Source organism: Manduca sexta, chromosome 6, assembly GCF_014839805.1.
Source record: "Manduca sexta isolate Smith_Timp_Sample1 chromosome 6, JHU_Msex_v1.0, whole genome shotgun sequence".
NCBI classification, from domain to species: domain Eukaryota; kingdom Metazoa; phylum Arthropoda; class Insecta; order Lepidoptera; family Sphingidae; genus Manduca; species Manduca sexta.
Genome location: NC_051120.1, coordinates 5,040,750 through 5,056,578, shown reverse-complemented (window position 1 = coordinate 5,056,578; position 15,829 = coordinate 5,040,750). Strand labels below are relative to the sequence as shown.

At 34.2% G+C, this 15,829-nt stretch overlaps 1 protein-coding gene across 2 annotated transcripts; it reads right to left on the bottom strand.

Moving 5' to 3' along the window:
- Nucleotides 1-1,414: 1,414 nt before the first annotated feature.
- On the bottom strand, nt 1,415-15,620 carry LOC115455966 (serine/threonine-protein kinase 40). 2 transcript variants are annotated; one of them, XM_030184803.2, is made up of 8 exons: nt 14,941-15,620; nt 12,933-13,076; nt 12,261-12,494; nt 11,391-11,544; nt 10,132-10,312; nt 9,430-9,523; nt 8,655-8,840; nt 1,415-8,340 (listed from the first exon to the last, which is right to left on the bottom strand). In XM_030184803.2, exons 1-8 carry the CDS (start codon nt 15,271-15,273, stop codon nt 7,774-7,776), a joined length of 1,893 nt encoding a protein of 630 aa, XP_030040663.2. In that variant the 5' UTR covers nt 15,274-15,620; the 3' UTR covers nt 1,415-7,773. The 2 variants fall into 2 exon arrangements, with proteins under 2 accessions (XP_030040663.2, XP_030040664.2); XM_030184804.2 differs by having other exon boundaries at nt 11,412-11,544; nt 14,941-15,618.
- Nucleotides 15,621-15,829: the final 209 nt, after the last annotated feature.

The following is a 15,829-nucleotide window of genomic DNA, read 5'->3' as shown; positions in this document are numbered from 1 at the left end:
GGAGTATACATTAAATATTCTCATGTTCCTTGACTTATAAGCGTAACTATGTTCGCCTACTGATGAATAAAGCATTCTATTTTATTTATTTTAAAACATCGGAATGGATATTTGAACTAAAACGAAAACCAATTCACCTTAAACCTGTCAAGTCTGAACTAACATTGCAAGCGTACAATATGTTAGCAGCATAAATATTAAAATTAGTTTTCATTTTAAGCCCCAGCACAGACGTAGTTTCCGACACTGAAAAATTACATCGCGGCTTGGCGCTCGGAATTTTCAATTTGTAATAAGCCGGGCGATTTGAATTAATTTCTTAGCATTTTTAATGTAATATGAAAGTCGATTTATCTCTATTCAACCTCTCGTATAAGTCTTTGTACCAACTACCAACCGTTTGTTTCTATCACCAGTATGCATAAATGGTTATGTTCCGATTTGATGAATATTGCTGTGATTTTTCATGTTTAGACACTGAAATAAAATTTATTTTCTATTTTTATCATTGTTTATCGTATTTTATTTTTCTTCCAACATAGCGAAGACTGTAGCCTTCATGATTACGGACTGAGGTGTTGGTATTTGCATATTGCTATAATGTATTATACTGGGTAATAAGTTATCAATTTTGCCTAAAGAGTAAAGTCCACATAGAATATTAATTCATAGATCTACGTAATGTCAGTGCAGTGACGCCGGTGTCAGCGGTGTCTAAGCCAAGAATGTAGACCCTGGAGAAGAGGTAGACCAGCTTTGGGCCAGACCAATTTTTGGTCACCTGGCGCCTAAAATGATAGTTACGTTGAAATTAAACCATTTTTCCGGATTTTATCGCGTTTTTTTTTTTATTATAATCACGATAACATTATAATTAACATTTTGTATAGTTGGAAAACATAGGTAGATAGATATTGTAACGTTGAGTTTTCCGACAACTAACCTCAATCTACCCGTGACTATGAAGGCTAGTCTTCGATGTCAAGAGAAAATAATATAAAAAACCGCCATAAGATCTTAAAAATATTTTTATTTCAATATGTAACATTCACGTAAACCTGAAGGTAGTTTCACTGGGTGGTGTTGGTAAAATTCTGAGCAGTTATAAAATCTAAATTTTCTAAGTGCATTACCTAGGTCATGGTTACCGAATTAATGACAAGCATGTCAGTGGCGGCACGTCACATAATAATTCGGTCACGTCAATACGCCAATGATAATTCAGAATATAGATATGCCAATAAAAAATATTTCAAGTACATAAAAACAAAGACCCCAAAGGTGTGCTCGAATTAACCTCAAGGGCCCTGAATGGCACTTCACTTTTCTTTATTATTGTACTTTAACCAATAAAGGTTGGACATCCTATATTTCTATTAGATACTATTTCTTAAAGGATTTAATAAAAAACACATTTAAAATACAATTTTATTAGCTTACACACGTCCGAGCATGCATCTAACAAATAACAAATTGTTCTACTTACATTATGCTGTATAATACCAATTCATTCGACTTAACACAGTCACCGAAATAATAAACAAAAATATAGGAATAAACAAGATTACGTACGGTTCGTTCACACCTAACCGATACATAGAATTATAGATTAACAGTGACTGCGATAACCAGATTGCCGGCTTCCTTTTAAAACCGAAGACCGCATTTATGCATATTAGTACCTATATGATGTGTAGAGTTCAATTTTGGAAGATTTCACCCTTCATCAGTGCTGCAATTAGTTATGAAAATTATGTGTTAATATTACATTGATAATTTTTTTTAGGAGATACCTGGAGAGAATTAACCACTCTGTCTGTACTACTTAATACTACTCATTTTTTTTTATTTTCTCGGCAAAGTGTTTGCAATGATAATAGTTACACGTCTTTTCATATAATTCTTTAGCGTATAATTTTGTTATTTAAATGTTATAATATATAACCGATCTATCGGCAGTGTGTGAACGAACCTTTAAATGGACGATAATATACAATTAAGTAATAACTTTACAGTCGTCTTTACATACAAAATATTAATAAAAAATAATAATTGCATTGTTTGAAATCACCTAATGTTAGTTTATGTTGCGACATAAATTCGACCAAAGGTATATGTATTTATAAGGTTTATTTTACATGTTCAATTTAAATTTAATATGAACTTTATACTACGGCTATAAAATCCACAAGATAATTTTGAGTATTTTTTAAATTAGAAACAAAAAAAAAAGCTAGAATATTTTTCTCTTTACTCGTAAAAATTAAATCCAAGTTCGAATTATAAAATCTTGAAATGTGTTCTTAAAAATGTTAATTTAAAAAAATTATCAATTTTATGTCACAACAATGGACCCCGTAAACAATAACCATTAAATGTATTACAAAAATATAAGTAAAAAAAATACCCGAATACGACTAACATACAAAATAAAAATTTAACAACGGAGGCGATTTTAGCGTTACTTGGAAATTTCCAAATAAACAATATATGACTTTAAGACGGGAATTACATGTATAAGTTTTATCAAAGCATTTACTAATGAAACAATTCCGTAAATCGATTATATTAACAAAGATTTTTTACTTACAGCCAGTAGCGTAAGCTATAGAGGACCTATATCTAAATTTGTTAGGGGCCCCAAGACAGTGCGAATTTTTGGACGCCTGCTTAGTTTAATGGGCGTACCAATGATACGGCTGATACAGCGGCAGCTACGCCCCTGCTTGCAGCTAACGTAGGCAGTGGCAGCCCTAAACGACGCAAGGCTCGGGGCGAAAGCAAAAAAATGCAACACGAGGCCCCGGACGGAGCAAAACAAAAAAAAACCCCGGTTTTAAATTTAAAAAAGTTTCGTCTGTAATTGTAAAAAAAGGTCCTTCAAGACAAAGCTCGGGGCCCAGTGTGGTTGCCTGGTTCACCTTCCCCAAAGACCGCCTCTGAACGCAGGTAACTTACGTAAGTAAAACTTACAATTAACGCAATGGTTTCCTTATAGGTTTTAAGGAAATAATGCTAAATATATGTTGTATTTTTTAGGAAAATCTTGTCCTCCTTTCTTGAAGAAGTATCTCGAAGCAAATATGTCCTAAATCGACCACCGTTATTAAACTAAACGTCATATGTTTCGACGCAAATAGCAAATTATATCAACTGACAAGAAAATTATAGTTAGGGGTCCTATTCCGTCTACGGGGGTATGTCCGTCTTTTTGCAATAACGGGCATTCTAATAGGACAGCTTTATTGTCATATAGGTAAATAGAAAATATTTTTACTCTTTTACCTATGCTCTTTTAGCTATGAAAGTTATCCTTGGGTAAAAACGCCCATAATTCAAAAAGACGGATATACCCCGTAGACGGTACAGGACCTGCTCACTATAAGTATTTGGACACAATGTATCGGCCAAGTGCATACTGTCTTTCTCTGAATATATTTAGAGATAACTAGATATTACTCGCGGCTTGTGCTTGTAAAAAAATTGCAGCTACAATAGGCCCTAAATCACTGTAACAATGCATAGCACTATCTATACGATTCCAGCGCCATCTATTTTAAAAATCAGATTAAAAATTAAAACTTTTCCGACGGGACTAAATAACGGAATCAAAAGTAGCCTACATGCTAATCCAAGCAGGTATATGTATGCCAAATCTGTTCAGAGGTATCCGCGTTTACTTCTATAACAAATATCCAAACATTGTTTTCACATTAATATTAGTAAAATTCTATCCCAAACAATATTTATAAAATAATTTTCTTAAATTAATACGGTATTCACTTCATGAAATCAATAGATCGAGTCAAGAAATAATCCAATTTGCGTCTAAACATAACAATAAACTAATATTTACATATATTTTACATTTTATCAGACTTTTATTATTAACATAAATTACTTTCAATACATGCCGCTTAAATAATACCGCATGTGTATACATAAAGTGTATAACAGTTTGTCTATAAGTTCACCACAAATCAAGCTGAAATATTACAGAATTTTATTGATAAATATCGTTCTTATCTAATTTAAATACAGTTAAAATTTGCTTGCGATTTAGTGAACATTTACAACCCTATTTGAATTACGTAAAGTAGACATATATATAATAATAAATTATGAAAGGCAATCAAATCCCTTCATCGGACTTTGGTTTCTATCAGTTTAAATGCGTTATTTTATAAAAGCGACATCTATTGGAAGTAAAATATAACCATGTCAACACTCAGTGTTGCCTTATTGAATAATTACAATATTGATTAATCAGTTACAATTCTAATTTTATTCTTAGTTATTTAATTTTAGATATTTTACAATAGTAGTGTTATTTTACATTCTTTTCATTCATTTAAGTATGTCTGATTATGTAAATCAGTTCTGAAATATTCCTCGTATATTTTAAGCACTTAAAAATATAAGTAGGATACTTATGAATCAAAGTTCATTTATAACCGCATAGTCAAGGTCTTAGGAGACAGTATTAATTTATGAATCCCTCTTAACCGAATTTCGGGCACGGCGGCCAATCTCAACAGAGATCAACCAAGTACCCAGAAGATATAGTGCACAAGTGTGCGCAATACAGGTGCACTCTCTGTTCCTTCACTCTCATAGTCCGGTGAGACGGCAATCCGACATGACCGGAGAGGGATCAGGCGCAGGACCTACGGCTTTACGTGCTTTCAGAGGCACTGGGGTATTACACCGCTAACTTCCTCCGAGCTACGACTGAGCATTTTTAAGAAAAAAAAAACCCAGTCGCAATTATTTTTGGCCCGACCTGGAATTCGAACCCAAGACCACACCGCGGTAGTCGTACTCGTACAGCGTACGCATTACAACTACGCCACCGAGACAGTTAATTGATATAAAAACTCGCTTTACACTTATAATGGCGAAAACCTGGCGAAGTTCGTAGTATCGTCCAGATAAAACAATACGATAAATATACATTTTTAAAATATTGACTGTCTATCTTACAAACACACAAATGAAAATAAAACAGTAAACTTGATTTACTCACATATTACAATAATGTTACTTGTAATAAAAAATAGGACTTGAAATAGGTGCGTTTTATACCTAAATTATTAAGCGAGAAAGTAATAACCTTTAGAATTTCATTTAATTGAATATTTCCTACATAAAAATCTGCATTACATTTTTGGACATTTCGTATTTGGATTTTATAACCCAATATAATCAATATATCCAAATATTCCAACCTATAGTTATGCAAACTATTTTGCCTATTTCGTCCATTAAGGTAATGTTCAAATTTTATTCTTATATTTATCCGACCAGCGGTTTCAATTTGCCGATTTTATTATAGTTTTGTAAAACTTTTAAATAGAAAAGGATGCTCATGGAAATATTTAATAAAGTATTTAAATATACTTATAAATTTTATAGCATGCGAAGGCATGCGCTTTGCTACGATTATCAGAGCGTGAGCATAGCGGTTTTCCATACAAAACGATTCTAATAATTACACCTTGAACGTCTCTTACTAAAAGAGTTTTTTGACCGCAATATGTAAAGAATCGTTACAATATATAAAAATAATTGGAGCGCAACCTCCATAGAATGTGAAAAAACACGTCACGTCAGTCCGTGTCGTTTCATTTTTGATTGATAGACTACCACGTGACTCTCACAACCAATCACAATCGTCACAATTGAACGATACGGATCTTCGTGACGTTTTTGATACGCCACATTATAGGGGAAGTCTGAAAGGTTTTTTTTTCATCGATTATGACTCCATGTGTAAAATATTTTTTTAGATCGTTTATCAATTAATTCATACTGAATTAATTGAATAGCCCCGTAACATAAGTAACAAACGAAACGAGTAGTTTTCGCACGTAGGGGTAAGTAATATTTTCTATTTATTTGTTAGGCTAATTTTCCAAAATACCTAACGAAGATAAAATTGTAAATATTTAAAGAAAATTATTTGATAAAATATTTTATCGTGTAAGAAATCATGCCAACTACTTACGCAAGTAAGTTTGCTATTACTATTGTGGGCGCAATACATAACAAAAAAAAACAGTCTAATATACAAATAGGTAAAAAAGTCACCGACATCCCAAAAAGTGAACACTCTGTATAAACTGACATTCAGAAACACGCTTTATATGTGGCACACATTTTTGGTCCCATGTATTTTGTAATCGGCATATTATTCATCGGTTATTATCCATTTGAAGTGAAATCCTCAATAAAACGGATCAATGATTGCTAGCAATAATCATACGCAACTATTTCTAGCAATAATCGTCTATTATCCGTCAAAGGCTTGTGTACAGTCAGTCACAAAAGTAGCTGAACAAATTCGACACATCAAAGGCTAACACATTAACTTCAATTGAAATGTTCTTTTTTATCCAAAATAACGAAAAATCGATTGCTAAGAGTACACAAAAGTTTAAAGACAATTTGAAATTTTGAATTTGTTAAACTATTTTTGTGGGAGACTGTACGTCAATGTGGGCGAGAATTGCCTCGCCATTGTATTCTTACAGGGTTCAATATTTGCATACGATTATTGCTCGCAATAAATAATGCTTTCAAATGAGAATTAAGGATAGCACGCACCACGACTTTACAATTACTTTCATTGATCTTATCATAGGCATCTTAGATTATGTATCTACCATGCCGCTACAAATGGCAATGGTGGATGCCATAGATCTTAGAGCATGTTACTGCCACGCTGCTCTAAATACCAAAATGGCGATGGTGCGTGAAAAAAAAGATGGAAAATATATTTCCATCTCTTTTTATGACGCATGCGCATTTAAGCCTTTTTAGCTATAAATCAAATTCAAAGCAACACTTCTCGATTTGATTCGCTTTACTTCACACAGACAAACAATCCCGACCTACAACGCATACATATATATTTTGTTTCCATTTATTATCGCATTTCCGATTACCTTGCTTTATAATTTAAATAATTGAACCGAAATAAACACATCGACGGATTAGACTAATTGACATAAGCAACATTTTTTTCGAAAAAAATTTATTAATTTAAAAAAACATAGAAAAACGTGTTGACTTTATACTGCGCACTTTTCACTCACTTCGGTTCGTCGCAACTATGTAAAATAGGCATCGGTTATTGTTGTATGTGGCGAAAATCATACCTCAGCGTAACATAACAAAGCAATGTCCTCTTTTGCATACATTAGCAGGGATTTGGTCAATACGTATGAAACTTAGTGCCGCGAATGTCGCTTAAGTAAACCGTCGATATGTATTATCTTGGTTATATTTAAAATATAGTTGGCATCTATCGACTAATTGAGATTGACTGTAACTATATAGAATATCGATAATTAGTGTTACGCATTATTCCTGAGTTCTTAAGCGTTGTAAATTGACAAACACCACTAAAGAATCAAAGAATATCGATGATTCGTGGTACACACTATCGCTCAGTTTTTAAGCGTTTTTAATTTACAAACACCATTGGAACTTGAGTTAAAACAAAATAAGGCATGCCATTTGTACATACATACAAATCTGATAGCGACATCTAGCGGCTAACAAACTTTCAGAGTCTTCACGTATATGTTTATAAAGATCATTATTGTTTGCTAATTAATATCAATTCCTTGTTATTAAGGCCGTTGTTTTAATTAACTGAATATAGAAGTCAATCGGTAGACTTAATTTATTCATAAAACTGCAATTTGTTATATTTTAAACTTATAGCTTTTATCTGAAAAATCGATCCAACTATCATCGATCTGAAATCTAATTGTAGTCAAGTTCAGAATCGTTCTGAGGTCTCGGATTATTGACGACGGAATCCGGATTAACCGAATGCACCGGGGCCGGATTCATGATCCTTGTTTGGACCCGCGATAGGTCCAACACTGGCAACCTTAACACGTAATCGTTATCCCACGACCGGGACCTATCCGGCCAGGGTATCACCCGGATATCCGCTGAACCGCTAGAACTCGACGAGCTAGGACTAGAGGCAGTCGCTATAGCGTTCAGTCTAGGCATCCGCTGCGCTAAGGCCCGCAACCTGGAGTTCTCAGGTCGCTCTTGCCTCTCCGGGACCGTGGTTTGGACCTCTGGCCGCCTTTGGTCCCTGTTTGACGCGAACATATGTTGGTACCGCGCTATCTCGCACGTCAGGAGTGGACGAGCGTCTCTCCCGATCCTCTGGACGGTGATCTGTCGTTGTGTTGGCGTGGTGTCTATGGTGTGGGTGGGGTGGATTATGATGCTGTTTTGTTGGACCCGTGTGGGGGATGGGAAGTTTAGGGCTAGGAAGTCTGGAAGGGGTACACAGTAGACGCCGAGCTCGTCCTGAAACAATATACTCTTTATATGTTACTGTTGATACGTTATGACACACATATTGCCTTGATCCCCAAAATTGTAGGCAGAAGCAACCAGGGTACCTACTCTTGGCCGGTGTCTATCGTCCCATGATGTGATAAGGGGCGAACCTATCACCATATCAGACACAAATTAGACCAAGCTGAGTGACTCCATTGGGTACAAAAAAGCAACACCCACTTTGCCCGACCCAGGAGTCGCATCCAGAATAGTTGGTACACCAGTTGTACCTAACTCCTTCACAAATAAAAAATATGAGTGTGTGGGTATAAAAAACTTACCGTAGTGTTAGTCATCCGCTCATTACTCTCCGGTATGGCCATGAACGGCTTCTTCTCCACTTCAGGTGATTGGTTAACCTTCTCCTTGTCTTCATCTAAGGCTACATCCGGCACCACCTGCAGCTCTTCCGGCGGGTTGGGGACCACCACGTACGACGCTATGATGCTTGACAGTTGGTCCAACACCTAATAATAATTTATTTATTTAGAACAAAAACATTACAATAACCTTGTGAAATATATTCAGTTTTCTAACTTACAATATTCTTGCTTTCAATAAACGATCTCGATCTTAATCTTCGATACCATCCCGGGAATGAACTAATCAAAATAAGTCATTTATAAGCATGTCAAAATACTTCATTCTGATTGGTCCATTTTAACGATGGATTAAAAGCGATTGGGATCATTTATTGAAAAAGCGGTTAATGAATATTAGGCTAACTACAGTAATATAATGATATACCATTTGTCCAAACAATTTTAAAACACAATACTGATACAAAAAAATACACGTCGAATTGATAACCTCTTCCTTTATTTGAAGTCGGTTAAAAACAATGTTCACGATGGATACAAAAATAATACAAATGGAAAGTCACTCTACGACATATAACTTGCTATAAATTTAATTTTTTATTGGCTCAAAAGACCAACAGCTTAGTTGACCTGATAAGTCACCAGTCATGGACATCAACTATGCAGAATGTTGCCTATATTTATGTGTAAATTAAACTATTATGTCTATCCATTGTAAAAGGACTTGTAAGCTTACATCATCGGCAAGTAATCTGTGTTTGGGATCTTTCACTAGCAGTCTTTGTATGAGAAACACTGTATTGTCCGAGACTTGGACCGAATTTCCATCTCTGAAAAGAAATGAGATACAACAGAGCATTAATCCAATGTGGAAAATTATAAAATACCATTCTTTAATTTTCTAATGGCTGAAAAAAAACTTTTCTTTATTTATTTATTTATACTATTTACTGTACAAAACGGAAAAAAATAAACAAATAAGAAAAATGAGACAAAAGGCATAAGTACAAATGGCGGTCTTATCGCCTCAGGCAATGTCTTCCAGACATCTATGGGATGGATACAAAAACGTAAAAGAGAAATCTAGATTGATATCTAAAGATCGATCAATCATATAAACCAATCAAAATAATATAACAAATTTATAAATACAATTTTTATGGCGGCAAGAAATTTGTAATAAAAAAGAACGTACAGCCCCCATAGAGTGAGGTTAAAAACACTAAATGAATGTCTATATCGTTCGACTGTGATTGGTCGAGTGATTGACGCGTGACTGACGCGTTGACCTCTCGACCAATCACAGACGACACGTACGTTCGTGTCATATTTATTTCACCACATTCTTGCAAATCAAGCATTATTTTTAATTCAATTCATGGCGGTATAAAATATTATATGCTCAAACATGTATAAACATGTTTTAATCATTACTCACGGCGGTATATTATAATTGGCAGCTTGTATCCTGCTGAACAATTGGGCTAGACTGGTGTCGCAGAACGGGAACTGTCCGTACAGCATCGTGTAGAGGACCACACCCAAAGCCCACATGTCCGACGGCTTGCCCAAGTACGGCTTGCACATCAACACGTCAGGAGATATGTACGCTGGCGACCCTGAGAAGTTACATCGATGGATAAAAGGATTGGTATCCTGAGCTGTAAAGTTGGGTAATGTAGCTTGAAGGACTGGTATGCTTAGCCATAATGGCATCAATATATTTGTTGATGTAACTATAATATCGATATTTTGTACCATTATCAAAAAATAATTAAAAAATATAGTAATTAAAAAATATATGGAATATTACAGGATGTTACAAACATTAGGTAACTTTATATTATTACACTAGCTTTTACCCGCGGCTTCGCCCGCGTTATAAAGTTTTTCAGGCTAAAGTTTTCCGTTATAAAAGTAGTAGTTTCCCGGGAGCCTATGTTCTTCCCGGGGTCTTAAACTGTCTCCATACCAAATTTCATCTTAATACGTTGGATAGTTTTTGAGTTTAACACGTTCAGGCAGACAGATGCAGCGGGGGACTTTGTTTTATAATATATTTTTTAGAACTTTTTAAGAGGAACAAATCCGTCATACATCATTGTTGCATAACTTTAACCGTTTACGCAGCGCACGCAACGGAAGCTCTCAAAACTAATAAATTGTCCCCGTTTTTGCAACATGTTTCATTACTGCTCCGCTCCTATTGGGTAAATCGTGATGATATAAGCCTATAGCACTCCACGAACAAAGGGCTATCCAACGCAAAAAGAATTTTTCAGTTTGGACTGGTAGTTCCTGAGATTAGCCATTACTGCTCCGCTCCTATTGGGTATAGCGTGATAGATTATATATTGACATTGACATTGCGTTATTTAATGACACCACATACTTATTTACTTGAAATTAACAAGTTAATTAAAGTGTTTAATAAAAAAGTAATTTTATTTTTACGCGCCCTAATACCACTACTACTACTCTAAGAAAATTAACCGCGGAAGCAACTTTACACTTTCAGTCAGAAATAAACTCACGCGCACACTATATTCGCTGTAAAATAATATTGTATTCTAACTATTACTGTTTAGTATCTATATCTACTTTGTTCCTATTCTTCCTATTATAAATATTTATAACATTTACTAATGCAATTTCCGAACATAACCAAACAATACTGAAACGCTTAATATTACTTACTGTAAACAATTATGTTCGTACCTCGTTGATCTTTTAACAGGTCCCGATCGCTCCCCAGGTGCGTCCCGAGGCAGAAGTTAGTTAATATCACGCGGCCAGTCCTCTGATTTAGCACTATATTGCCCAACTTCAAATCCCTGTGCACTATGTTTCTCTGAAATAATTACAGTGAGACGATAAATAATAACAATGTAATGCAAATGTTTAATATGTCATGACAAATTCTGTTGCCGGTGGTAAAAGTACATGTATGAACAAACACACTAATACATATTGAAATAATGCTATTTTCCGGATTTTATCCCGGTTTCTTTTTTATATACTCCCGCCGTTTCAAAGACTTTGCAGCCTTCATGGTCACAAAAAGGACTGAGGTGTTGGTCGTCCAGAAAAATCACAATTACTACATCTACATACATTTTACTATTATACAACATTTGAAATTGTTTTATCTATTGACTGTCAATAGGTTAATAATTTCAAATTTTGACCTGCCAGTGACCATGAAATCTTCGTATCGTCGGCAGCAAATAATAATATAAAAAACCGCGATAAATTCGGAAAATAGTTTTACTTCAATGTCTAACATTCATGTAAACATAAGAAATCATTACACTTATACAGACCTTTGGACAGAACATAAGGCAGCGACATACCAAACACATTTCACAAGCAAGTTAAATCCCAAGAAACTTATAATCATTACCCACACCCAATTCCAAACCTTAGCTAATATATACTAACAATAACATTTTCCCCAATTTCCCCCAGATTCGTCCAAATATGATATTCCAAGGATATTGTTCAGCGTAATTGAACGCTACCAATGCAGTCAATTATTCTATGAACCAAACATATTATATATCTCACCTTGTGTAAATTGGCGACAACCCTAACAATATCATAGAATATAAGCACGGCCTCTTTCTCTGGAACCTTTTTCACTTTAGTCACATATTGTTGGAGGTTGATCAGTTCGCTGCCCTTCTCGCTGAACTGGTGTGACGTCACGCAGTCCAACACTAGGAACAGACGTTGCTTCACTCGGCCGGTGTACACAAACCCAGGGCCGTTAGGGTTTGGCACTTCTTCCAGTGCATGATCCTAGAATATGGATTAAAAAAAAATTAATTCCCCAATTTCCCAAGTTGTTGGAGCCTTAGCTTTGCTTTACATCAGAGAACTCTTATAAAATGATGTTGTTAATTATTATGTTGTCAACATTTAGTGATTTTTACTAACACAAAAAATAAAAACTCACCAACTCCAAAATGTTTTTTTATTGTTAAATGTTTTTATTTTACGTAGATTTATAGATTTCTTAATGAACAATATTTCATGCTGTAAAATTTACAGGATCCATATTATTCAGGGGGATTGTTAGCAATCTTTTAGGAGTAACCTTACGAAACTTCAAAAGTTCTCTAGAACCTTCTCTGAGCCTTCAGCCACACTTTCCATTAAAAAAATATTATTTAGTTGTTATTGCCGCCATCCATTCATTATGTCCTTATTTAAAACTACTACAATAGATGTAACTACCTTAAACAATCCATGATGGTGTATAACGCCATCTTGGTCTTTAAGCAGTGATAACAATGAATACTCTGTGTGCAGGAGCATCTTTCCTTGTCTATCATCCTGAGTCTCCATTTGTCCCTCATTTTTCAATGTTAATATTTTCACCTGTAACAAGAAATATTACATTTTCATTATCCATCCTTGTATCTATATATATTGCATCTTAGATGGAGGGGTTTCCAAATTGTACCAGTCAAGATAGCACACGTTTCTTAATCCTTCTTGTCATCTATCCATTAATAAGGTTGTGTTATATTGGATAAAAAAGTGTTTTTTGGCATTAAAGTAGTTAAACTTGATTTTGTTTACTGACATCATTTAGATACTAAACAAATGTAAATTTGGACACTATTTCAAAGTATTAAAGACAAAAAATGCTTTTATACAGAAAAGTAACACTGTTTAATACAGTGTCGCAGCTAGTCTCAGTGAGTAAATACATTAATACTTTTATTATATAGAAGTAAAACTTTAGAATAAAAGTAACCATAGTGCAACAATACAGCAAGTTCTCCTTGATTCAGTATTATAACAAACATAAAACAGTATACAATGTACAGGACATTTCAACTTATCAACTTCAGCTGAGAAATTATTGCATTGTTTTGTTATAATTGTGTACCTTGTGTTTATATTTAGACCTGAGCTTTGTTTGTTATTGCGATTTCACCAATCTATAGAATGTGTTTTTACAATTTAATAGATGTATTCTGTTTACCGGTTTCTTAATTTAAAAGAAGGCTATAAATAGTTATCTAATATAATGTGATTATTATTAATACATAATGTCATTATGTTACATTTATATTTCTTGTTTATAGTATTTGTTGCAGTTTTTCTTTTTCAGTATTATATCACTCCTTTGACTTCATTGTTTATTTTTTGTATGTAAAATTTTGTTGTAATTTAATTTGTTACTGTAATTATTGATATGTTTAGATATTCACTATAATTAAGCTGGAATTCTATATTTTATGCATGTTGTGTTTGACAGTAAATGATTGCAATGTAATTATCTTCCTCTAGAGTCTAAACTCTGTACTGGCTACTACCAGTTTTGTGGACCTAATAATAAATAACTAAATTATATTCTAGTAACATTTTACTTAAGTTTGCCAGTTTACTGAAAAAATCCAGTGCGGTTTTAAGATACCAACTGTCATACTTTACATTGTAATGTTTATTTCATACAAGCATGACACATACAAATCTGCACCAGAAGGTAAGTGGAGTGGGTTCAATGGAATGTTGACTAACAAAAGATGATTACATCTCAGCAGTAGACACAATTATGCCAGTCTGTTGAAACTGGATATACACAGGCTGATCTTGGAATGTGACACACTTAAATGGGCCACTATTGCTTGTTTCAACTCCTCGTGTACTGTGGTCGCAATATGGGCAGATATAACATGTCCTACCACCGGCAAACCAATCAAGGGAGTTGTTTCTCCATCGCCAGTTAGAACTATGCTGGCTTGTTAAAAACAAGATATACACAGGCTGATCCGACAACACACTTATGTGAACAACTTTGAGGGGTTTCCACCTTCTGTATGGTAACTGCTCTATGGGCAGATTCTAGTATGCTATCACCAGCATAATGCATTACATTGTCATACTAATTGAAAGCTAGATTATCCTTAAACAACTACTTTATATTCAAAGACCACATTTTTATTTTCTTATTAACAAGAGGACAAGCTAATAAAAAAATGTATACAATATTATTGAAATAAATTTACCTCAACATAAATAATGTAAAACCAGTCTCAATATGTTATGAAATTGTCAACAATTGCTTATGACTCATATTTTTTATACATTCCAATACCTAATTGTTTACAAAATTACATCATACTATAAGGAATGTGTTGGTAACAGCATTTTTTCATATTGAATTTGTATGCAACACATATATAAGGAAGTTCTAAACATACTAGATTATTTAGTGTCAAATAATGTATACCTGATAAAATTCATCTGTTTTCTCTTTCCTTGCGAGGCATTGTACTATGCTCTTCACGGGACTGGGTCCCAATTTGGGTCCAAGTAAATAAGCACCCGCCTTTCTGACGTGTTTATCAGGAACAGGTGTTCCAGGCGCAGGCACATCACTTTTGTTATACGAAATCTTCGCTCGTTTGGGGGCACTAGGCCCAAACTTTTTTGGGCTCTTTAACATACTCGAACTCGCACCCCCGTGCGCTGACAATCTGGCGATCTTCGGACTCGGCTGCAGTAGCAAAGGTCGTGTCCTCTTTCCATGATTTCTACTTGTGTCTGGCCTCTCTTGATCCATAACGTTGCAACTTTGAACACGGATTACGTTGGTCTTTGGCAGTTATGAGAGTGTAAATGTCACGACAATAATAGCAAATTTAAAACAATATGCTAATTTGGCAATATTTTGTGGAAAATGTATTGTAATACTAATAAAAAAGTTAATTTATTAAATCTCGTTTATTTACTTGAGAAACGAAAATGTCTGATTTTTCGTTCTGAAACGAATATAGCTCAGTCCGCACAACACATTTTTAGTAGGTTGTTCCTGTTTAAGTTTATATAAATCGTGAAACTGTTGACTTATATACTTGATTTTAAAATGTATTACATTTGATATTATTATGATCTTCATTATGTATCACATACATTTTCATAAGGTTTATTAATTGAAAGTAAATCAAGGACCGACTTCAATTTCCGAACTGTTTAAAAATGCGTTCCGTTTCATCAATTCAATGTTAATTTAATTTCAAAATTTAGAATACAATACTTCAAAAACTTAATTTATTGCATAAATCCTGCATTTACAAATTCTAATTAAATAAAAATTTTTACCATTATTGTTCCATTAA